The 23,517-nt window shown below is 33.9% G+C and overlaps 4 protein-coding genes across 12 annotated transcripts; 3 read left to right on the top strand and 1 right to left on the bottom strand.

The window, feature by feature from the left end:
* Nucleotides 1-256: 256 nt before the first annotated feature.
* On the top strand, nucleotides 257-4,456 carry LOC145942840 (transmembrane reductase CYB561D2). 2 transcript variants are annotated; one of them, XM_083049920.1, is made up of 3 exons: nucleotides 257-500; nucleotides 2,914-3,105; nucleotides 3,492-4,456. In XM_083049920.1, the coding sequence occupies exons 1-3, from the start codon at nucleotides 498-500 to the stop codon at nucleotides 4,011-4,013; spliced, it is 717 nt and encodes a 238-aa protein (XP_082906046.1). In that variant the 5' UTR covers nucleotides 257-497; the 3' UTR covers nucleotides 4,014-4,456. The 2 variants fall into 2 exon arrangements, with proteins under 2 accessions (XP_082906046.1, XP_082906047.1); XM_083049921.1 differs by having other exon boundaries at nucleotides 258-419.
* On the bottom strand, nucleotides 4,329-13,737 carry LOC145942818 (sodium- and chloride-dependent glycine transporter 1). Of its 2 annotated transcripts, XM_083049868.1 has the most exons (13): nucleotides 13,439-13,737; nucleotides 13,028-13,260; nucleotides 11,844-12,505; nucleotides 10,980-11,099; nucleotides 10,638-10,890; nucleotides 10,388-10,546; nucleotides 9,986-10,193; nucleotides 9,467-9,638; nucleotides 9,023-9,379; nucleotides 8,683-8,892; nucleotides 8,237-8,578; nucleotides 7,919-8,156; nucleotides 4,329-7,840 (listed from the first exon to the last, which is right to left on the bottom strand). In XM_083049868.1, the coding sequence occupies exons 4-13, from the start codon at nucleotides 11,022-11,024 to the stop codon at nucleotides 7,674-7,676; spliced, it is 2,151 nt and encodes a 716-aa protein (XP_082905994.1). In that variant the 5' UTR covers nucleotides 11,025-11,099; nucleotides 11,844-12,505; nucleotides 13,028-13,260; nucleotides 13,439-13,737; the 3' UTR covers nucleotides 4,329-7,673. The 2 variants fall into 2 exon arrangements, with proteins under 2 accessions (XP_082905994.1, XP_082905996.1); XM_083049870.1 differs by lacking the exons at nucleotides 13,028-13,260; nucleotides 13,439-13,737 and having other exon boundaries at nucleotides 11,844-12,593.
* Nucleotides 13,738-13,811: 74 nt separating this feature from the next.
* Ube3a (ubiquitin protein ligase E3A) lies at nucleotides 13,812-20,151 on the top strand. Of its 6 annotated transcripts, none has more exons than XM_083049862.1 (12): nucleotides 13,812-13,832; nucleotides 15,164-15,299; nucleotides 15,393-15,573; nucleotides 15,706-16,071; nucleotides 16,295-16,605; nucleotides 16,706-16,912; nucleotides 16,998-17,297; nucleotides 17,371-17,571; nucleotides 17,842-18,119; nucleotides 18,197-18,413; nucleotides 18,505-18,740; nucleotides 18,855-20,151. In XM_083049862.1, exons 2-12 carry the CDS (start codon nucleotides 15,192-15,194, stop codon nucleotides 18,973-18,975), a joined length of 2,526 nt encoding a protein of 841 aa, XP_082905988.1. In that variant the 5' UTR covers nucleotides 13,812-13,832; nucleotides 15,164-15,191; the 3' UTR covers nucleotides 18,976-20,151. The 6 variants fall into 6 exon arrangements, with proteins under 6 accessions (XP_082905988.1, XP_082905987.1, XP_082905986.1 ...); XM_083049861.1 differs by lacking the exon at nucleotides 13,812-13,832 and adding an exon at nucleotides 13,839-14,006; XM_083049860.1 differs by lacking the exon at nucleotides 13,812-13,832 and adding an exon at nucleotides 14,053-14,437.
* Nucleotides 20,152-20,761: 610 nt separating this feature from the next.
* On the top strand, nucleotides 20,762-23,022 carry LOC145942836 (RISC-loading complex subunit tarbp2-like). 2 transcript variants are annotated; one of them, XM_083049914.1, is made up of 5 exons: nucleotides 20,762-21,243; nucleotides 21,320-21,463; nucleotides 21,683-21,828; nucleotides 21,910-22,034; nucleotides 22,114-23,022. In XM_083049914.1, the coding sequence occupies exons 3-5, from the start codon at nucleotides 21,684-21,686 to the stop codon at nucleotides 22,846-22,848; spliced, it is 1,005 nt and encodes a 334-aa protein (XP_082906040.1). In that variant the 5' UTR covers nucleotides 20,762-21,243; nucleotides 21,320-21,463; nucleotide 21,683; the 3' UTR covers nucleotides 22,849-23,022. The 2 variants fall into 2 exon arrangements, with proteins under 2 accessions (XP_082906040.1, XP_082906039.1); XM_083049913.1 differs by having other exon boundaries at nucleotides 20,765-21,243; nucleotides 21,683-22,034; nucleotides 22,114-23,017.
* The last annotated feature ends 495 nt before the right edge of the window (nucleotides 23,023-23,517 follow it).

Raw genomic sequence — 23,517 nt, 5'->3', positions numbered from 1 at the left:
TGGTCTGCAAACAAATTTTACATTTTTAGAAAATGATGAAGCGAGGAAAATTTATTCCAAGCATTAAAGAAGACGAAGAGAAGCATGAAGAATGCTTACGAAGAGAAGAAAATTGGGCCCACAAAGTACGCCTTGTGCTCCGATACTGCGATGCCGAGTCGGCAATGTTTCCTCATCGGCCACCGACGCCACGATAATGAGAGATCCACGGATCCACAACCTAGATCGCCATATTTTAGACGCTCAGTTGCATCGTGGACGCGCGCGCGGGTGAGAGCTCGATTTGTTGTTCCACGACGAACACGAAGCGTTCGAAAGTGGATTTCTATTTGGGCGTTTTTTTTTTCTTCTCTACAACGACATTATTTCTTCTTTAAGCGTAAGCGACAACTTTATGTGGCAGTCGAACGGTGCTCGCGGTGAGTTGAAGAGATACATCGACGACTTTCGACTTAAAAATTGTCTAACAGTGCTAATCTTCGGTAAAGTCAGGAATTATGGTGAATAAAAATGTTTTATTAATATTTCGTTATATATTATTAAACTGTCTTGAAGAAAAAAAGGAGAATAAAAAATTATCAAACGACATTTCATGATATACTTGAGAGACACTTAGAATACTTTTGTTTATTTTGATCATAGTTTTTGATTATGGTTTTTGAATTGGAAATAATAAAAAATAGGTTCTTTAGTTAAAAAAAAAGTACTAATAAATAATAAAATCTTATTTTTTATTTTACGTATATTCAAAATTAATTTAATCAATTATATATTGAAAATTAAATCAATTAAATATTTTAATTTAATATTGAAAAATAATGAAATTGTAGAAAAAGATTGTACAAAAGTCAAATTTTAAAGTTTTAAAAAATACTGTAGCTTTAAGTAAAATATCTACAATTAAAATGAAATAGTGCTCGTAACATTTTTTATCCTAGGTATCTCGTTGAAATGCCGCTACGTAAAAAAATCGTTACGTGAAGATTATATCGTACATACACATGATTAAAGAGTGCAAACCACAATGATATGATATATGATTGTGGTGCAAATGCTTGAAATTCAATATCACTTCAATTGTTTATCGTTTTTAAATGAGATTATATATATTATAAAAATTAGAAATTATATATATTATATGTATTAATAATATATAATGTTACTCTATTCACATTTATAAAGTTTCTCTTATTTTTGAAAACATTGATTTGAAGGTAAAAATTTTATATACATAAATTTATACATAAACGAATTGAGTGGACAGCTGTACAAATCATGTACAAATGAATTTATAACCGCACAATTAATGTGTTGATTAATATGTTTAAAAATTTTATTCATATATTATATATTATATAAAATAAAAATTGCATACTTTTATTGAAAAATTTATTTTTTGTCTTTTATATATACTAATTCTCTCTACTAGAAATATGTGAAACATCAATATGTAATTAAAATACAATATTATGTAAGCTTGTGTAAAACAAAACAAATATTTTAAACTTTTTGGATTATTAATTATTCAAACATTTTATTTTCATTAATAAAAGTATATCAATTTTATAAATTAGTAGATTGACAAAAAATTATTGATTCTGTTTTTTCATTATTTATTAATAATTATATTAAAGAAAAAAAATCTTTCAATTCTTTTCAAAACAGTTCGAGATTGAAAGATGGATAATTTGAATAAAACAGTCTCTGAAAAGATCGAGTTTTACAGAGATAGTGCCATCCCTTTTTATCTTGGGTTTTAATAATTGTGCAGCTGTCGGAGAATGTAAAAACATTGCAAATATATTCAACGATCAATAGCAGACCGAGTGGCATTTTTGTATCGTTATACTCAATACGTGCTTCTCTCTTATCGATAATTATCGAATCATTAACAAAATTAATTCCTCCCAGGATTTAGATTTTATCGCTTAACTAGTGCCATGATCTTACTTAATAAGTGGCAATCGTGTTTAACTCATTCCTGATAAGTATAAAACTCTTTCCGTTAATTTAACATATTATATCGTGCCAAAAAATTATGTCTCTGAGATTATATATCTTAATAAAATATTGTAATAAAATTATTTTTTGAAATGAAAACCGGAATCATAAAAGAGATCTTATCATTCTTTCTTTATTCTGTCTGTATAAAATTATGATTCGAATAATCATGTCTCGGAATTGATAAGTTTTGCACATGCGATAGATAAAAAAAATTATCATTCGTTTAAACTTGTGTAAATATGTATGCGTAAGCTTTATTATGTATAACCTTACGTTTTTTTGTTGTATTAAGAGCTTTACGTTTACATTAATACGTACATAAAATGTAAATCCAGTCAGATAAACAAAACTGAAATAACAAGAATAGAAATGATAGATATGTGTTGAAAACGCGAGAAATCATGCCACTCAATTAAGGATGAATCATGCATCATGCATCCAAAGGCTCGTAATAATTACGAGGAATTACGTAAAAAGATGCTCACGGCGTCCATAGAACTTCACGCTCATGAACAGTGCAGACTTGAATTTCTTCCAAACCCTAGCGATTTATTAAAAATTCCTCGTAAAGTATTTTATATAGAATAAAACATAGAACACGACCAACTAGTATAATAAAATATTAATTTTAAAAAATTAATTGCAGTCTTGCTAGATGAAGAAGAAAAAAGTTGAGAGAAATTTTTTTTTATTAATTTTTTTATAAATCTTTTTATGAATTCTTTTTTATAGTAGAAATTTAGAAGCTTAAAAGAATATTATTATGCCACGATCTATATATTTGCTTTATTTCATAAAATTTGATTTTACCTTTTATCTCCCGCTCTTCTTCTACGTTTGTTTATAGATAGAGATCAGAGACCCCACCTTTCATACTTCTTAACAGATTTTTTCTTTCTTTTCCTTCAGGTGTCCAAAAAACTTGATCGCTTCTTCCTCGACATGAGCACCGAAAGTAACAAAGGGTCTCCGAGCACGATTACGCTCGCTTTTTCGATCCTGACGCATTTTCTACTCGTGGCTCCTGTGATATATATCCTGGTGCTTGCCTTTGGAAACTACAGTTTCTTCTCTTGGCATCCGATTTGCATGTCTACTGGAGTAAGTTTGTCAACATAGAAGTCTATAAAAAAATAATAAAAAGATTTGACAGTTTCAAAAGTTTAAGTATTCACATTTTATAATTTTATGATTACAAATGCACAGTTTGATAAAATTTAAAATTAACAATACCGTGGATACATAAGTTTAAAGAGTTTGTACGTAATAAGCAGTCGTAATCAGATTCCTATTTTTTAATAGCAAGTAAAGATAGCAACGTTCCATTATTTATTTATTGGTATAAAAATCGTAAATAAAAATTATGTTGAGAATCTTGTTTTTTAATCTTCTTACGCAACGTATCTTCTAATCTTCTCGAGGCAAAAGAGTTTCATCATGAATAAATAATTCCCGATGCTTCTTTATCTTCTCTATCTGCGGCGCAGGTGGGTCTTCTGATCACAGAAGCTGTCTTCAGCGTCTCCGGTGAGGCGTATATTGCTTGGAAGCTACCTAGGCGTAACCGAGTGACGATACACTGGATTCTACACACGATAGGTTTAACCATCATCGGGATCGGTTCGATCATCATCGTCGTCAACAAGATCAACAACAATAAAGCGCATTTCGCCTCTACTCACTCGCAATTGGGCCTGGTAACGATTATTTTGTCCCTCCTGACCGCCTCTTTCGGAATCTTGGCGAACAACACGGTATGGATATATCCCCGCATAAGACCGGTGCTCGTCAAGGTCTCTCATGCCTGCGGCGGCATCGGCATCGTTGTACTTTTACTGGCGACTCTCATCACTGGGACCTACACACATTGGTGGCCCGGCACCGAGACGGGAAGAGACTTGATCTTCGCGTCATTATTTTTCGCGGGTCTCTTGATACTCGTGAAACCGATATTGGGCGCTTTCTCGAGGTGCAGAGTTGTATTTGGACCACCTTCGAGCGATACGTAAGCGACAGAAAGTCTCGTCTTGAGAGACAAACCAAGTGCGAGAAGTCGTCGCCCCGAGAGAAGTAAGATATCTTCGAATAATCGAATTATATAAAAACTAACGAATTATAAAAAATTAGGTGTCTTGTTTTCTCGACGTAATCTTTGTAAAATACCCAATGGAGTAAGTAGCGAAAAGCCAAAGATCATAGAACTAATCTTGTTAGCTGAATGTTATACGTCTCACAACAGGGAAATGTTGTTCATTGTTGTGAATAATGAAGAAAGAAATATATCACATGGTCTGTATCAGCGAAAAAGATCCGAATAGCGCATCGTCTTGACACCACATGTATAACAATACTTTATTGATTATACACGCATCATACACATTTATCACACGTTATTAAATTTATACGCGTACGCACGTACAACATATTTGTGAGTGTGCTATATATATATTATTTTTTTATAATACAATGTACATATATAATAACACAACGTATTTATTTGATATTTTCATATCTTTATGAAGTATATATACTATACTTATATATACTTTTAAGTCGCATATTAACATGTAATAACTTTTCTGTAATCTGTAAATCGTGAACAGTAAATCATTTTTGTCTGAAAGATTCAGTCTCCCCTCTTCCCCCTCTCTCTTTTCTTTTACTTCCATAAAATTATTTAAGGAAGATTATCCAACAATATTTAAATACATAGATACAGCCTCGCTTGTCTGCGGGATAGAATCATTTTTATTTTGTGTTTTGCTGTAACTCTCTTCCTTGTGTACACATTTATTCAAGGCATCATTGTGTCTTGATTGTATGCTACTTAGCTTAACTGTTTTACATTAAAACACACATCAATACTTATCAGTTCTACGATAAAACCGCTTTCTTACAGAAAATAGTTATCCTAAGAATAATCGCGCGAATCAGCTGATCGGGGAGATATATTTTCTTTACGCGAATCTATCCTCGAATATAGTTAATTTTGAATAGAAGCTTATCCTTTTTTCTACTTTCTGTTTTGTCTATTTATCAAAAAAGAAGCTTCTCTTTAAAAAAGGCAGAAGCTCCTTTTTCATGTTTTATTATTATTACGTATATTAGGACACATTATTTTGTACTGTTCGCTCTACTGGTTGCTCATAATGACACTACAATTGAAACTGTAACATCGTGCGATAATAACAATTTTTTCAAGTATTTGACGCACAAGCATAAAACAGAGAGAAATCTGTCCTTTCTTTTATTTATTTCAATTTATCTGTTGAAAAATTATATTGGATTTTTTAGTGTATTTCTTTTTTTAGATTCTCTCTCTCTCTAAACTCTAAATCATTCCTCAAAATAACTCGATCAAATTGAATATTTCTATGTTACTATTGTATTATCACCGGTACAATGCATCACTGCTCGTAATCCTATTTATTATTAGAACAAAGAAACCTATGTTTCTTTTATTTACTTCAATTTATCTGCTTCGTAAAATTAATTTTTAGAACAGAAATAAAATGATGTAAGCGAAATTTTTCTTTTTAACATTTCTTCTTTTAGATTCGAAATTATTTTCCCTAAAATAATTCGATCGTATTCAATATTCCTGTGTTAATATTGTATTATCACCGCGATGTTACTGTTTACAAATGCGTCATTGCTCTTAATCCTACTTATTATTAAAACAGTCAACCGTTTGACTTGGCCGGTTTAAGAGAACCAGTGACTAACATTGTTAATTATCATAATTTTTTTGCATGGCGTGCTATATACTTTTAATAATCATTGATAGAAGGCCGCGCCATTTACATATCAGGTAACTTTCGTGTACAGTCTAAAAACATTAATATTATTAAACATTTAACTCTAGTTTGATGGGAGATTGGTTCAAGGAGAGAAGCAATCATAGATCTAATGGCACTTTCAGAGTATAACATATTGGCTATAACTTTCTTGAAATGCAGAGCTTATGAAAACACATTCTTTTTCCCTTTACTTTCATGTTCGAGTACAAACTTTAATGTCTAAAGTGCAAAATTCACAATTATTTAATATTGCAATCGAATGTGTATTGATATTAATTATATAATTTAGAGACTGTCTCAGCATTTAATAGTATAGAATTATTTAAATTTATTTTTTTATTTACTTTCGCCACATATTCTCTAAAATCTTTTAAGGTTTCTAATTTTGTAATACTTTTTGATTTCAGTTACAAACAAAGAGATTTGATTTTCGATTCATCTGTCATTTTATAGGCGTTAAGCAGCTTATAATTCACTTAGTTAAAAAATGAGGTAGTAGAAAGATGGAAGTTTTTGAAAGATCGATACTTTCTTTGTCAGAGAGAATGACAAAACGGTAAAAGTCGCAAAAACGGTAAAAGCTAATTTGAACAAGACACGTTTTGGATAATTCGGATATATTGATATCCATACTCTCATACGTGCAAATCTATTCAGAACTAAGGCCACTCTTTTTATTTATGATTTTTTTAACTCATTTGGAATCGACTTTCCCTTGAAAAAAAAATTGTCTCAAGGCATCGGTAGTTATTTTTTTTTTAATTATAATGGTGATAGTTGAGATATACAATCTCTTCTGCTAGTTTATCATTTAATATTGTTCGAAAAATATCTCGCATAAAAATAAAGATAAAAATTAATTTTTTCTGCTCTAATTGCGCTATTTATATTTCGTCAATAAGCTTATATTAGCTTCTTCCACTTGAATTTCCTAATTATAATACATCTTACAACTTTCTCGTCTATTTCTTTTCATTCATTATCATCTTTCACTGCATGTCCAAAATATCTATAATCTATTCCCTGAAAACTTTCGCACATTGAAAAGGTACGTACCAATAGATATTGGAGACTTTCAACATTTACTATAAGAGATTAGTATACATTAAATTTTCTCCTCGACTTTTTTGCCTTCGCGCGCACATGCTGCTTGCTTCTATTTTTATTAATTTCATCTCACTATCTAAAATGTGTCATAAATTCGTTTTCATGCATAATACGTTATAACTCTCTATTTCATTGAATAATTAAAATAATCAACAATTTTCGCAAATAAATATTTATCTATATATTACGTAACAATCATTGTGTTATCCTGTATCATGCTTGTATGATACATCGATGTAGCATCTTTTTCAATTTCTTTTCGCTAACTAATTTTATATAGATTCTTGCAACATTTTTGGGCACGTTTTGGCCAAGAACTTTCACAATATTAACTTTTTATTTAAATCTCGCTATCATTGCCAAGAAATTATATCATTAGTAAGAAACATCATAGTTTATCTATCATCACAAAAAATGTATTGCAATCTTAATTTAGAATAAAAATGTATAGGAGCCTATACATATATTTAATAAAAGGCTTATTTCTTGAACAATCAATCATAAGGATTAAATCCAATAAAAGTGATATAATTTTTGATAAAACAATTCACGAAAAACTATAATTTAAGATATATTTTTTATAAAAAGAATTGAATAACACAAATAAAATAATTCTCATCACATTGATAATCATGATTGATTGCCAACATTATATGAGAATACTTGTCCAATTTGATTAGACTCACCTTACATTGGACATACTGCTTCTTTGATAAAGTTATTTTAAGGTTTCGTTATTGTTTGTAAAATAACCGTGTTATATCATACCTGCTGCGAAGTAATTAGATCAGTTTTACTAGAGTTCTTAAGAATCGATGGTCCGGGAAGTTTCTGAGTAGTGGCGACGGCGCTGGGCGGTTGTACCATCATCGGTTGACCATTTACCAGAATAATCGTATCTCGTACCGAGTCATATGTTCCAGGGGGTGCTTTGAAAATTCGAATATAAATATTATAATTCGGCGTTCGTGATCATTGACGTTCGAAATGACAAAAAAGATCGTTACCTGAAGAAGGCGTGCGGGTCAAAGTTCTGGAAGGTGTCAAAGAATTTCGCGATGCCGGACCCCAGTTGGATGTTGGCTTTAACAATAGCTTTATGCGATTCCATACACTTTTATTTTTGCCTTTTCCTTTCTTTGGTTTTTCATAAGACTCGCTGTTATCGCTGTGTTCATCGTCATCATCGTCGTCTTCGTCATCGTCATCGTAAGCTGACTGCACACGTTGTTCTTTCAGCTGAGCCTAAATTGTCATCTCTCGTATAGAATATTCATCATCATTGTTAGAATGTGTATAAATAAAAAAATCGTCTTACAACTTACTATAGCTAAACCGACAATGACTAAAACAGGAAGCATAGTGATAACCCAGCCTAATACATCCGCCCATTTCGGATAAACGTAAGTCCCATACTTGACCGGTTCGTATTTCACCCAATTGAAGCAGAGGATGAAGAATAATGCAGTAGGTGTGATAACTTTCCACATCCACGTCCAGAAAAATCTCCATAAACGACCTCGAGGCCCGATCATCTGTTGAACGTCGTCCAGAAAACGATCCGCTCCGTATATCCATGCCACGAGAATGCATTCGCTTATTGCGATTAACAAAACGGACCAATTGGCAGCGTACTTGTCCATTAATTGCAGCCAGTACATACCGGCCTATGACAGAAAAATGCAAGTCGTTTCAACAATATATGTACCAAAAGTCTGTAGAATAATTTCTCATCTGTATCTTCGAGAAACAGAAACTGGACAAAACTCACGTTGGTGGTGAAAATGACGCCACCGACGTAGCCGATGACTGAAGCTCCTAAAACGACCCAGATCTTATAATTTCTCAATGTCGGGATGCCGTCGAGTATCGCCGTAGTAACAGTTTCCATCAGAGCGAATTGCGAATCGAGACCCAAGGTGAGCAGCATGAAGAAGAACAATAGCGACCAAATGGGCGCAACCGGCAGACGAGCCACAACCTACGAACAGTCACACAAAAAGAATTTTTGATGATTTTGGAACATAAAATATATATTCGAATGTAAATATGATGTAAAAGCTGACATAAAAGCTTCTATATTTATTATTAAAATTTAAATGCGTAATTACCTCTGGATAAACAATAAACGCCAAACCAGCACCTTCATCTACCACCGACGCCACTGGTACATCGAGCTCATACGCCAGGAAACCGATCATCGAGAAGATGACCAGGCCGGCGAAGAAGGAAGTCCCGATATTACTTATCGCCACAATCAAGGAGTCTTTGTAACAGTTGTTGGTAAACTTATTGTACGAGCTTAAAGTGATCAAACCTCCCCAGGCTGGGCTCAAAGCGAAGAAGATCTGTACCGCAGCATCACCCCACACTTTGGCGGACATTAATCTTCTCCAATCGGGAGTCAGATAAAAAAGTATCCCTTCGTTAGCGCCGGGAAGTAAAATTCCACGAACAAAAAGGATGACCTGCGAAAAAATATACAATTGTTTCATAAAAAAAAACGCTAAATTCTTGTTAATCATATGTTAATTATTATTACGGATATAAATTACCAGAACGACGTATGGGAAAAGAGCGGTGAAGTATACGACTTTGCCTGAGCTTTGAACGCCCTTGCTCAGACAAAGAAATACAATAATCCATGCCAGGAAAAGACATGCCGCCATAAATGGTCGAATCGATCCAGTTTCTTCGATCCCACTACTAATCCCTAATACATGATTCCTAGAAACGCAAAAAAATTGTTGTATATCTTTTATTTCACATTCAATTCTTGCTTCTGATTAAAATGAAAATTCATTTGACATTGTAAATTATTTCATGTTTTAAACTAAAATTATATTATATTATATTATTATAAAAAACTAATTAATTATTATTATAACTAACTAACAATTCACAAAAGATAATAATAATAAAAGCGCACATCAGCGAAAAGCTGATCACAAGATAATAATAACTAATATGCAAATAAAGAATTAAATTTACAATTTAATGATAACATCGTGATCAAATAAATCAAATAGAGTGCCAAGAAAAAATATAATAATTTATATGATGTATGTCATTACTGAAAATATTCTTCAGCTGGCGGTCTTTTGATTACACTAGTCACGTTCTCGATGATCAGACCCATCGCACTCATTTGAGTTGAATTGAGACATTTTCCTTTGAAGTAAGAAGCGTTTTGAGAGACACAAGTCTCAGCAGCATCTGGCATAAAACAATCTGCGGTGCTCCATTCTTTCTCGCATTTACTCCAGGGTAATTCCCAACCACCTGTGCAAGAAATTTAAATAAAGAAGCCTTCGACAAAATTTTTTAATTGTTAACAACTCTGATATTAGCGCAACAGAGATACTATTCGTTAAAAAAGTATCAAAATCAATTTCATTTATCAGAGAATTCGTCAATCTTAAAAGTAAAAATTATGTATAAAAAAAAATTGTCCGCATATTAATATAATTATTTACCAAGAACCGAGGCAAACATGTAATATAGCGTCCAGGCGATGATTAAATTATAATAAAGCATGACGACGAAACTAACAAGGACCATTCCGTATCCTAAGCCGCGAAGCAAGGGGCAAAACTGCTTGTAAGCTGCTACCGGTCCAAGACTGGCATACTGTCCTGTGAAATAAAACAAAAAAAAAGAATGATATCACATTGCAAATAATCCGCGTTGTCGTAAAGTGTTCGATATCACTATTTCGTTCTATACCTAAAGAAAGTTCCATGAACATGAGAGGTAATCCGGCGATGATGAGCATCACGGTGAAAGGTATCAAGAAAGCACCGCCGCCGTTTGAGTAACAGAGATATGGAAATCTCCAAACATTTCCTAGGCCCACGCTATATCCCAGAAGGGATAATAGAAAGTCAAATTTTCCCGTCCAGGTTCCACGTTCCGGGTGTTCATCTTCACCGTCCTGCAAGGGCGCTTGACTATTCGCCACAGAGTATTTGTCTTCGTTCTGTCGAAAAATGTCATTATTTTTATTTTTTATAATACCTATTAGTTTTATTTTTAAATACATTAAATCAATATAAATCTCTGGCTTACATCCCAGTCCAAATAAGGACGTATTCTCGAGGATGTGTCTTCCATTTTCTACATCGATGTGATTTCCCGCTGTTGTAACATCAATCGTTTCTTCGTTTTCTCATAGCTACCGAATCGGATCTATATTAAAATTCAATGTTAATTGTATTAATTAGTACTCTCTTTGATGAATGGACATTCTACGCGTCCGTTTCTTCGAATATTTTGCATGTAGAAATTGTTATAGAATACTATTAAATTATATTCTTCTATCGTTACGTTTATCTAATTAAAGATATAGTAAACTACCTTATTTTAGTCTAAAGAATGCAAAAAGATGCAAAAAGATGCAAAAAGAGAGCATCTTTCTTTCTTGCGAACAAAATATATATATTCGCAATCTCGTAATTTTCCATCACCTCTATGCCGAAATTCGCTACATTATTGAATAATAATTATTCGCGTTCTAATTAAATTATTATCGGATTAGCATCAGAGAGACAGATACATTGCGCTAGCGCAATGACGTAATCTCCGTTTGGTCTTACTGGAACTTAATAATCTTTTCGTACAAGTAAACTAAATGTGAATCCAAAAATTATATTAAATTATTTTTTGGTTTAACTCGTTTAACTATTTTTAAAATATTTATAATTTTACATATACTTATTTTTCCATCAATGTAAAATCTAATTATAAATTATAATTGAATTTGAATCGATTAATGATTTTTTTCCAATTAACATTTGATAATGCAAATAATACGGAAAGAGAAAATATTATATTTAAATTAAATTATAATTAAAAATTAAATATTGTCAATGAGGCAAACTTGAATTTAAATTTCGCTCATTCAACTGTCACATATATGTATATGTCACTTACCGAGTCTTTATCAACGTCAAATCACGCATATTCATACATCCATTCAAGCATACTGGAACACAGAGTTTGCCGGTAAAATCAGCTGATGATTGACACTATCGATCTACCCCTCTGAGAGGGAAGAATTCTTGCCAAGGTCAGACTCGCACTGTCACTATAAATGTCAAGGCCACGCTCTTGGCAGGTCTACGATCGCGCAAAGGAGAACGGAAGAAGGAGAAGGGCCGGGAAACGGGAGATTGAAGAGAGGATGTGCAAACAGATGTGTGGAAAATTGATTGAAGGAGCGATCCGTGCCCGGGCAACTCGCCGGCCTGTCTGCTTATAGGGGAGCTTTTCTATTTGCGACCCTCTTTACCTCTCCACGACCCGACCCCTGTTCGCGCTCACTCCTGCATTCCCACTTCCCTATTCTCTCTCGCTTTCGCGCCCAGGCGCGAGACCTGTCGCGAGCCTCAAACTCCACTCAGATCGATCGATATTACTGCTCCTGCGAGCTGTGTTCCATCCTAAACCTTGAATCCTCTCTCTCACTTGGGCCACTTTCTCAGTGTTATCGCATGTCATCATTTATTTCTATCGGCCGGGTTTAGCTTCGGCCAAAGGGATGCACATCTATGCGCATCTATGCGCTCGCGAGAAGAGATCGATCAAGTTCACAGCTAAAGGAAGAATCAATTCGTTCAATATCATTTTTAATACCATTACTTTTATCGTTAAATATTCTTTTATCCATCCATAAAGTTTGTATAAATTGTAGATTAACATTACTGATAAACATTACGACACAAAAAAATCAGAATTTTTTGTGTTAATTAAAAATTAATTGTTTTTTATATATAAAATGAGGAATTATTCTTTGAAGTAACTATGCACATTGCGCGTTAAAAAAAGTTTCGGAAAAATTTATAAAAAATTTATAAAACATTAGGTAAGTAATATTATTATAAAGTTATTATATATATATATATATATATATATATATATATATATATATATAATTTAAGAAATTGTCATATGAATTAGTCTAGCTATCTTTCGATTATGCTTAAATTAATTGATTGAAGAACCTATATAATATCAGCTAATTAATAAGTTAATTATAATTGTTTATTTTTATAGACTTTACCCAACTCCAGAAAAGGAAATGAGAAGAGAGACAGCATTATTAATTTCATTTTAACCTTGCTTAATCGTATTGAATGCTGCTATGTAACTATTCACTTTGACTTCTCGCAGGAAGTTGTCAATGCAACTTTTCATTGATTTCCGGTAAGTAATTGTCACTGCCATCAATAGAAACTGTTGTTCTCTTTTGCACTGTTCAGTGAACATTCTTATCCTCTCATCATGTATTTCCCACGTATATTCATCATTTTACATGTATGAGATTTGCAATTGCATGCTGAGAAAGAACCTGTTCAAGAAAAAAAAATATAAAAACTTATTTGTTTAAATATCAAATTATAACCACATAAATATAAATGTAATAATGCTCAGTAATTAACAATTTCAGTGATTGACGACGATAATTAGAACAAAAACGATTATGAATAAAATTTATTTTTGTATAGTATTATATAAAGTATAATTACTTTGTTTAATCTACTGATATCTCTCGAGTAGAAATAACCTAGCCTAGCGGTTTTCCTTCCGGATATACTATACTTTTCACGAGAAGCACGAAAGTATCGCATCGATACGCTCGCGATGACAATCAGCTGATCAGTTGTCAACTCTAATGAAACAAGAAAAAGTACGACTCTATTATCTATAAATCGCGTATGCATAAACGTACTTATTTCCAAATAACTTGCCAGTAAGCGCGCACAGTTGTATACTTAAAAGATATCTGCGAGCGACTCAAAATTCAATATATCGATTTATCGCACCTAATGATGACGCACGCGATCGCGATTAATCGAGAGTCGTATGCGCTAACAACTCTGCGATAACTCGTGGCTGATCCGTTGGTGCTGATTGCAAACGGTAGACGTCAGTAGGCGGAAAAAAAAGAAGAGAAAAAAAACATCGCCGGGTCGTCTCGCCCCTCTCGTCGGTGCATCTTTTCTTATCTCCCGAGTCGATCGAGTCGCGTCGATCCCGTGCGATTCCGCGAACCGTCGAGATTTTCCTAACCTCCAAAAACGCTCCGGATTCTCGGTATATCTTCCTCCGCGAGATCGACGAATCATCTCTCTCTTTCTCTCTCTCTTCTCTCTCTCTCTCTCTCTCTCTCTCTCTCTCTCTCTCTCTCTCTCTCTCTCTTTCTCCCGTTGACGGCTCGCTCGCTCGCTCCTATTTTCATTCCCCATTCCCCTGGGTTTCCCTGTCTTCGGCTCTCTCTCGGCAGACCTTTAACTCCCTCCTTCCGCGTACCTCCTGACGTCCGAAGAGTGAGGAGAACCGTGAAGATCATCACGTTCGGACACGGTGAAAAATTTGTGCGCGGAGAGATTGAAGAAGATACAAGTGCCGCCGAGTCTGAAATAGCGAGGACTTGATAATTGTGCGTGCGATATATATATTGTTGCGCGGAGTGTGGTTGACAAGCACGGTGGCAAGATTCAACTTGCTGTCATCACGATCGCCGAGTAAACAGGCAAAATTCCGACGATTTACGGTCTATGAGCGCCAAGAGTCAGGGGGACCCTGGAGAAGATCACGTTTCCAGGTGTCACGAGAGTCGTTGCGTTTGCCTTAGTGTCGCTCGCAAAACGCTTATCCGAAATAATGCGTCGTCATGCGTCTCCGAACGAGAGTAGACTTGTTCGAAAAGTCCTACGAATCCTCGGCGATGACGTTTGTGCACGAAGCCAAAATTCTATCGACCACGACGAAATTTTAAACACGCTCGTTATGATCTGTCTTCATCGTGAGATCGCGAAATCGCATGAATATCTTATTCCTAACGCTTTGTTTTGGTGCAACGACATTGTGTCATCCGACTTGGCGAATTACATATATATATAATCCTCGAGACACAAATTTACTTGGCACCTACATGTCGCATTTATTTAAGAAAAAAAATATTCGAGCGATCTTTATCCTTCGCAAACACTTTGTTTCTCTTTTTTTTCTCTCTCTCTCTTACATTTTACGTCACAATATTGTGATATAAAATGCAAGAATTATATTTATATAGATTGAAATAAAGCGATACATTATAATTCTATATATAAGCATTAGCTTTGCGATACATAGAATCTTATGACGAATATTTCCTCAGTGTTGTATTTTTCGAAATTTTGCAAGAAAAGTAGGCATAACTATCTGTGTGACTTATACGTATTCTATATGTACATCTGTCATTTTTATAGGGTAAGAGCAGAGAGCCCTTGCAGCGACATGAAGCGTGCAGCTGCAAAAAAGCTTATTGAACGATACTTTTACCAACTCACAGACGGATGCGGAAATCCTCATTGTGACAATCAACATTGTGCCTCGAGCGGCAAAGTATGATCTCAAAATTAATTTATTCAGCTATAAAAACTGTAAGAATTGGATAACATTCTACTTATATATGTATTTTATTCGGTTTTATACTAGGTTACTAATCTTACTCCAAATCAAGCAGCCGCTCAAGCAATACAATTATTCTCGCAAGAAGCAAGACTTTGCGATGGTACACAACCCAGTAAAGTCGCTCGGACTACTATAGAACCAGGGCAAACGTCATTAGCTAAGAGTCTACCTGTAAAAAGCGTTAATCCTACAAGCTCCGACGAAGGTATCTTGAGTTGATTATAAAGTTTCGACTTTGGTTAAAAGTTAAATTATATAAATTGTGAGACAATATACAAAGGAACAGATTATGCTTTGCAGACGCAAGTAAACTTAATACATTTTCATTTCTTATTAGGAAAACAAGAGCCATATCTTACAGAAGCTAAACTTCTGTATATTATAGAAAAATGTAAAGCAGAAGATTCATATTCTTTATTAATTCGTACTTTGGGAGAGGTGTTTTCTTCCGGAAAGGCATTAAGTCTCAGCTTTCAAAAGACTGAGAAAAGTAATTCTCCTTTGGTGGCGCTTCTCGAACGGGCGCCAGATACTCTATTAAGGCCACCTGCGGATTTAAACAAAGAGGCGGTACGATCTCTTCAAGGAGAGGACAAAGAAGAGGATAGCAGTGATCCGTCACCTACAGTTCCTAATAATGACGATACTAGTGTCGATTTACCATCCGTTCGTAGAGCTTTCGAAGCACTTTGGTCTCTTCCAGGTGTGAAAAAAATATATTACTTTGTATATTTAATTATATAATTCATTTGTTATATAGATGTATATATATTATTAAAATTAGTTTCTTTGTTTTTTTAAATTGTTTTTTTTTTTTTTTTTTTTTTTTTGTTTACATTAGTTTTTAACTTATAACTATTGAATTATAAAGACATTACTTTAAATATAATATCGTTGATAAATATATTCCATTTTAATTTAATTAGGTGAAGTATTTGAGTCAGCTTTGGTGAATGCATTAGTCACTTTGGCAGATGACATAGAATTAGATCTGAGAGTATTTCGCATAGTACGCTGGGACAGTATGGACAGTTTGTTAAATGTATTTCTCATTGTCTTTGAAATTCCGATGCTCGGAAATAGCGAATATTTGGAACTGGCCCTTCATATGTTATGCAAAGCATTGAGTTGTTTACCGATAATGGCTCAGGCAAAGTTGGCACGTGTGTGGGCCAAGCACTGCAAATCACGGCTTCCAAATCTTCTGCAAGCACTTCAAGAACTCATAACTGTCAAGGTGCGTCTCCCAACATTATCAGTAGTGCTCGTTTCATTCACATCGATTTTAAAACAATTTATTTTCTATAATTTTGAAAAAATTTAATACTACATTACAGGTAATAGGAGGCTCTTTCACGCGCGATTATTGCGTCCAAGATGCGGATACTATTACCGCACCTACGAAGGTTATGAAAATTCTATACTACGCGAGTATGCTGGCTGGAGAATTAGATCCTTCAGAGTTAATAGTGGGCGACGAGGCCGAATCAGCAAGCAGCGACAAAACTGCTTCGCGATCGGCGATATCAGGACAGATTCCTCAGGTATCGTCTCGATATTCTCAGAGAAAGCTCTATATATTTAGTATATCGCTTTTGAACAACAAGTAAAAAACAATATTTCTTTCAGGATCCGTTAGCGACAGAATTAGGAATTAACGCATTAGACGCACGTAAACCTTTCATACCATTTACTGATTTCTACAATGAACCGCTTAGCGATGCCATAGAGATGGACAAAGATTTTGCCTATTACAAGAGTGAAGAACCGATGAAATTTAGCTTTATGAATTATGCTTTTGTTCTTACACCAGCAACTAAAACTTTGGGTTTATATTATGATAATCGCATTAGAATGTATAGCGAACGACGTATGAGTTTTTTACAAACCGTGGTCGGGCAACCTACCAATCCATATCTCAGATTAAAGGTTTGTTAATTCGATGAGACGATCGATCATAGAAGAGGTTTCAATATACGAGTTATATATTTCATTTAAACAGGTGAGGAGGGATCATTTGATAGATGATGCATTGGTGGAATTGGAGATGGTAGCGATGGAAAATCCATCCGACTTGAAGAAGCAATTAGTTGTTGAATTTGAGGGAGAGCAAGGTGTCGACGAAGGCGGTGTATCTAAAGAATTTTTTCAACTAGTTGTAGAGGAAATCTTTAATCCTGATTATGGCATGTTTACAACCCAGGTCAGAATTCATTTAGCAATTAAGTAAGCTAAAATTTTTTTTTCTTTTTTTTTATTTCCTATTTGTCTTATTTCAAGGATTAAGTATACTTTCCTTTAAGAACGAATACTTCCTTAGGGGTGAAAAGTGATCACTATTAATTTCCATAACGAAATTTTTCACTTTTTATGTTATTTTTTTGGTGAAAAGTTACACGATCGCTGCTCTGATTTAATCGCCTTTCGTGGTCGTAATTTAATTCTATGAAACATGATTACCTCTTTATTTCAGGAAGATACGCAAATGACATGGTTTAATCCAACGTCGTTTGAAAGTGACGCGCAATTCACTCTAATAGGCATCGTCCTTGGCTTAGCAATTTATAATAATGTAATTCTGGATGTACGCTTTCCAATGGTGGTTTATAGAAAATTACTAGGTAGAAAAGGTGCTTTCGCAGATCTCGAAGATTGGAGTCCAACGTTATATCGAACAATGAAGGAATTAATGGAATATACAGGAGATGATATGCCAGAGACATTTATGCAAACTTTCCGAGTAGGTTACAGGTATGTCTTCAAATAATCGAGAGTCACGTACACGCGACATAACATTTTCAACTTCTCATTATACCTTCACTTTATAGAGACGTATTTGGATCGTTATCGTTCCACGAGCTCAAAGAAAACGGCGACGAATTGTACGTCACGCAGGAAAATAAAAAGGAATTTGCCGACCTCTATGCGGGTTTTTTGCTCAACAAGTCCGTGGAGAGACAATTTAATGCCTTCAGACGTGGCTTCCAGATGGTTACAGACGAGAGCCCGCTCGCGCTACTCTTCCGACCCGAGGAGATTGAGCAGGTATAATCCTGTACAATCGTTGATGTAGCGTAAACAGTGATACGTTATATCGAGCGATGATTCTCACGATATATATTTGATACGCGCACAGCTCGTTTGCGGAAGCAAAATATTCGATTTCGCCGAGCTGGAAGCAGCTACGGAGTACGAAGGCGGCTATACTGTTGACAGTGAAGCGGTACGTAACTTTTGGCGTGTAGCGCATTCTTTACCGCCTGAAAGTCAACGAAGGCTCCTTCAATTCACCACCGGTAGCGACCGAGTCCCGGTCGGCGGTCTTTCAAGGCTCAAAATGGTCATCGCCAGACATGGTCCGGATTCCGACAGGTAAAGTAACGTTCATTATTTTATATTATATATTTATCAATTATTTTATATTATATATTTTGTGCGTCTCATTTATATATTATTAACATATATAATTAATACATGTATTTTCAGATTGCCAATAGCACACACATGCTTTAATGTTTTGTTATTACCGGATTACAGTACAATAGAGAAACTGCAAGATCGCTTATTGAAAGCGATTAATTATTCAAAGGGTTTCGGCATGTTATGAGCATGCTGCGCATTGCCCCACTCTCTTCCCCAGTCTTTCGAATTATATTCGAAGTACGCGATAAAATTCAATTCCTTTTGTCCATTGTAATCGCAGCTATACCACTTGGAAGTATCAATTGTAATAATTGAAAATTATGCCAGTTTGTTTAAAACGTGGAAACATTGCTTGTTGCAATACGAATCGACAACAAAAGGCTCCTAACATTCTACAAAAATTTCAACGAATCAAAGAGAGAGATCGAGTCCTTTGTACAAAACAGATATAACTTGTGCTTAACAACTATCCTTGCACCATTGCAAGAATCGCTTGTACCATACTGTGTACTTTTTCTATTGAAGTAAAAATAATGAAGATTGATTTCAGTAGCCATTTCGAAACGATTGAGAGAAGAAGTGTAAAAGACGAATGTGAGTGTAAAAATACGGGAAACCAAACGAAACCGCATTATAGAAATAAATATGTAACTTTAGCGAGATATAGTCGGACAGAAACTGGATGCATTTCGGAAGCTCGACGGTTGCAACCGTTACGCAATGCAATTAGATGAGTTAGCTCACAGAATTGAACTCTTCCTAATAATTTAAATTCTTTAATTTTTTTTTATAAAAGTGCATCATTAAGCCCAAGTAATCAATATCTGATTTAATCTATATGTGTTATGCACAATACATGGATAAGATTTTAATCAAAAGTTTTTGAAACTTTATTGTGATTGTAATATATTTATGATAATAAAAAATTACATATTCAACTCGGAGATAAATCAGATAAGAGTAAAATTGATTGTATTTATAAATATAATTTTTATATGAAAACAAGAGATTTGATTTTATATAATAAAGTTGTAATCGTTTACAGATGTACAATCGTTTAGCTTCCTGAACGCATCTGACGCTGCAAAGCCGAAGACAACCCTTTTACAAAAGCAAAAAACATTGAGCTAATGTCACTCTGGACTTTTTCTTTCTTATAAAGTGAGATAATGGCGCTTTTGTATGTATATTTTCTTTCAATTTCTAACATTTTTCTCATGCATCGCGCGCGTTACGATGATCAAGTATAGTATCGAATAGAAATTGAATTTATATAAACGTTTATAATAGGCAGCAGTCTCTTTAACGACTGAGAGATATTGTCAGTCGTTTTATTGTTATTCACGTGACAATAAAGCTCTCAAAACAAAAAGCAAAAACTTTATCTTCGTTTCTTAATGTTCATCTTTGTTATTATTAATATTGCTTTTGCATTCCTCTCGGTTATATAATTTTGTGTACATGCGCATTATCAAGTAGAATTGAAAGAAAGCGAATAAAAGATAAAAACATATGCATAATTAAATACATTAGTATATATGTGGCAAATGGTAAGAAGAAAGTCATTTGTCCACAACTAAGGCGGTTTCAGGATACCGGATGTATGATTGGTTATCGGATAGAGAATTTCTAGGAATTCAAAAGTTTCCATTAACAGCCAATCAATACTTGAAACAAAGCTTGTTGAACGACAAATGTAATAATGCCCTAAGAAGAAATGTTTGATAGTTTGAATGTTCGTCTCAGAAGTGCCTAAACATAAACAGCAACAATTTTTTTTAAACTAAAAAATTTTAAATCGTAATATTATACTTCATACATTATTTATCGATATGTACAATCACATACAAATGCTAGATGCTGAATTACTCTTGAAATAAAAAAAATTAAATTAGCTGGGACACAAATTCTACTCAAATAGTCTTGGGTTATGTCTCAAAACGTCTTCTTCGAGGAAAATTTTACTCGATGGCTAGCTCGGGACCAATCAGGAACATTCGTGAAAGTTTCAGGACGGTCATGGAGTAAAATTTTCTTCAGAGAAGACGTTTTGGAACGTATTCTAGGGATGGACGACGTGCGGCGCGGCTGGCTAGGGGATGTTGGGGATAATAACGAATAACGAGGTCTTCCCCGGCTTTTATGAAAAACCAACATCCACGTCATCATATCTTTTGTCTTGTGTGTGTCGACTTCTCTTGTTACATCTCTATAGGTTTCTCTTATTTTCCATTATAACGTACATATATATAGAATATATAATATATAGTATAACGAAATGCGCATATACAAAAGAAGGGTGTAATGTATAAAAAAATAATATAGACGGAATAAGTGACATAATATTATTATATTATTAATAGTATTACTTAAATAAATTGTGATTACGAACATACGCAAGTTAAGTGATTTCGAAAGATTGCATCATACAATTTGGTCCCGACTTTATACGGTAAAATACTTAATATTATCACATGATACATTCATTAAAAATCAATAATTGAGTAGAAAGTTATAACTGTTAATAGGAAGCTGTCGAATAATTCATCAGACGTAAGAAGAAATAGACATTTTATGTGAGAAAAGCAGTATTACTCATCCATTTCCTGGTCAAAATTTCACCAAGATTTCGAGACACAGTTTTGTTGCCTATTTGTAAATAATAATCAAAAGTAAGTTTTATATAACTCTCTACAAAGTTTATTAGAATATTATTTATTGTAATATATATTATAATGCATAATAATGTATAACTATATGTGCAATAGTTGAAACTTTAGATAAAAACTTTTTTTCTTTTTTCACAACTAACATGTTTGCTTTCTCTCTCTCTCTTTCTCTCTTGCTTTTATTTATATAAGTTTTTAAAATATTCTGTTTCTCAATTTTAGGATGGCAAAGTCACCAATTAACTTACTCCAAGAATTATCAGTTAAGCAAGGATATTTTCCTACTTACGATTATATGGGTATAAAGGCAGATGGAATTTACAACCGATTTGTATATAGAGTGGACTGTAAAAATTTAAATGCTAAAGGTATAGGAAATAACAAAAAAGAAGCTAAACAGAAGGCTGCAGAGAACATGTTATTATTACTGGCCCAAAATGAAATTTCAGTACCTCCAGTTGCAATTAAAAACATACAGATCCCTACACCGACAAAGATATGTGAACCAACATCGCCATCGAGAATAGAGACTCCGTCAAGTCCTAACCATATTAACTATGTTGGGCTGTTGCAAGTAAAGTTTACAATTTGTTTAGCGGATGTGTTACAATAAAATGGCTAATTATTAAATTAATACAATTTTTATTTTACAGGAATTTTGTGTACAACAACAGATGTCGGCCAATGATATTTTGTACAAGCTTGTTGACGAGAGTGGACAACCTCATATGAAAAACTTTACAATAGAAGTCAGTGTGGGATCTTTACGTGAAAGAGGTACAGCACAATGTAAAAAAATTGCCAAACAAGAAGCTGCAAAAAATTTGCTACAACTTCTATATCCTGATATGAATATGGAGAAAAATATCAAACCAAATTCAACACAATTCAACAAAGAAGTACTCGAGGATACTATGCGAAAATTAGGTATAGAAATATCAGACTGTGTGATTAGCAAGCCAACATTGCCAGTTAAAGAGATGTCAAAAAAGGCTCAAGCATTGTTTATGAAAAGTATAACCGATAAGGTACATAAAGTGACCAGAGAGGATTTTCTACTCAACGATCTTCATAATTCATTCGAAGAAACTTATTCCAATAAAATTTCCTATAGTGTAAGAAAAAAAATGCAAACTGTACGGAACGCATATACACATAACACAGATATAATACAAGAAGTCATGCTAGATATCGAAAAAGCATTGGAAATCAAAATAGAAAAAGGTAATTTACCTAGCTTAAAGAAAGAAAACTGTATGGTAAGCTTACGCCTGTTATCTCATCCTATTATTACACAATGTGGCATAGGTGAAACTAAACGTAAAGCAGAGATTCAGGCAATGTATAATGTTATTGTAACTATTTCAACACTTTTAAATATTTCTTAATGTATATACATGTATAGAATAACAAATAAGAAATGACAATTCTTTTTTCTTATTAATTGTAGCATTTATATATACTTAAATAATAGACGAAATTTTAATGATAGTGTGTAAAATTGTAAATGTATTTTATATATATATTCAATTATTTACTTTTTGTAAATACAAGTAATTGCAAGATATAAGATTGTTATAATAAAAAAAAAAATAAATGAAATCCCACAATATTATTTAAAAAAATCATTCTATTTTAATTTATATTTCAGGTTGTCTTGAACATTCGAACTTTATGCACGTTAGGGCTTGAGCAGAATAGCTGACTTATAAGATTTGAGATAAAAGATAGTATTGTGCGTTACATAAGACAAAAACTTAAGGGCATAAAACATTGTTTTAAAGTTGTAAGTCAGCCATTCTGCTCAGGCCCTTAGACTATATGGTTGCGATCAGGGAGACGCTACAGATGCTTCGAAGCGTTTCATTGACCAATCAAAACAATGTAAGTAAATGCTTCGAAGCATCTGTAGCGTTTCATGTCAACTTGACGGCGCCAATTTCAGGTCGCGCAACATGAGGGGTGGGGGGATGCGCGCGCATCCCCCCACTACGCCTCCCACTCCGCGCACCGAATTCCGACGCATGAGCGAGGGAGCGAGCAGCGAGCGCCACTTG

Source organism: Prenolepis imparis, unplaced genomic scaffold (genome assembly GCF_030444845.1).
Source record: "Prenolepis imparis isolate NDT839.2.m4 unplaced genomic scaffold, iyPreImpa1.0 SCAF_11, whole genome shotgun sequence".
NCBI lineage: Eukaryota > Metazoa > Arthropoda > Insecta > Hymenoptera > Formicidae > Prenolepis > Prenolepis imparis.
Note: the sequence above shows the minus strand (reverse complement) of the source record. Positions and strands in the feature narration are given on the sequence as shown.

Coding starts and splice junctions, on each gene's coding strand:
- LOC145942840 (XM_083049920.1), top strand. Junction 3,106..3,491: donor CGATTTGCATGTCTACTGGA/GTAAGTTTGTCA, acceptor TCTGCGGCGCAG/GTGGGTCTTCTGATCACAGA.
- LOC145942818 (XM_083049868.1), bottom strand. CDS start 11,024: ATGGAAGACACATCCTCGAGAATACGTCCTTATTTGGACTGGGAT. Junction 8,893..9,022: donor CGTTTATTGTTTATCCAGAG/GTAATTACGCAT, acceptor GACTGTTCGTAG/GTTGTGGCTCGTCTGCCGGT. Junction 8,157..8,236: donor TCATTGTCGGTTTAGCTATA/GTAAGTTGTAAG, acceptor ATGACAATTTAG/GCTCAGCTGAAAGAACAACG.
- Ube3a (XM_083049857.1), top strand. CDS start 14,471: ATGAGCGCCAAGAGTCAGGGGGACCCTGGAGAAGATCACGTTTCCAG. Junction 17,298..17,370: donor ATCCATATCTCAGATTAAAG/GTTTGTTAATTC, acceptor TCATTTAAACAG/GTGAGGAGGGATCATTTGAT. Junction 18,120..18,196: donor ACTTTCCGAGTAGGTTACAG/GTATGTCTTCAA, acceptor TTCACTTTATAG/AGACGTATTTGGATCGTTAT.
- LOC145942836 (XM_083049913.1), top strand. CDS start 21,684: ATGGCAAAGTCACCAATTAACTTACTCCAAGAATTATCAGTTAAGCAA. Junction 22,035..22,113: donor ACTATGTTGGGCTGTTGCAA/GTAAAGTTTACA, acceptor TTTATTTTACAG/GAATTTTGTGTACAACAACA.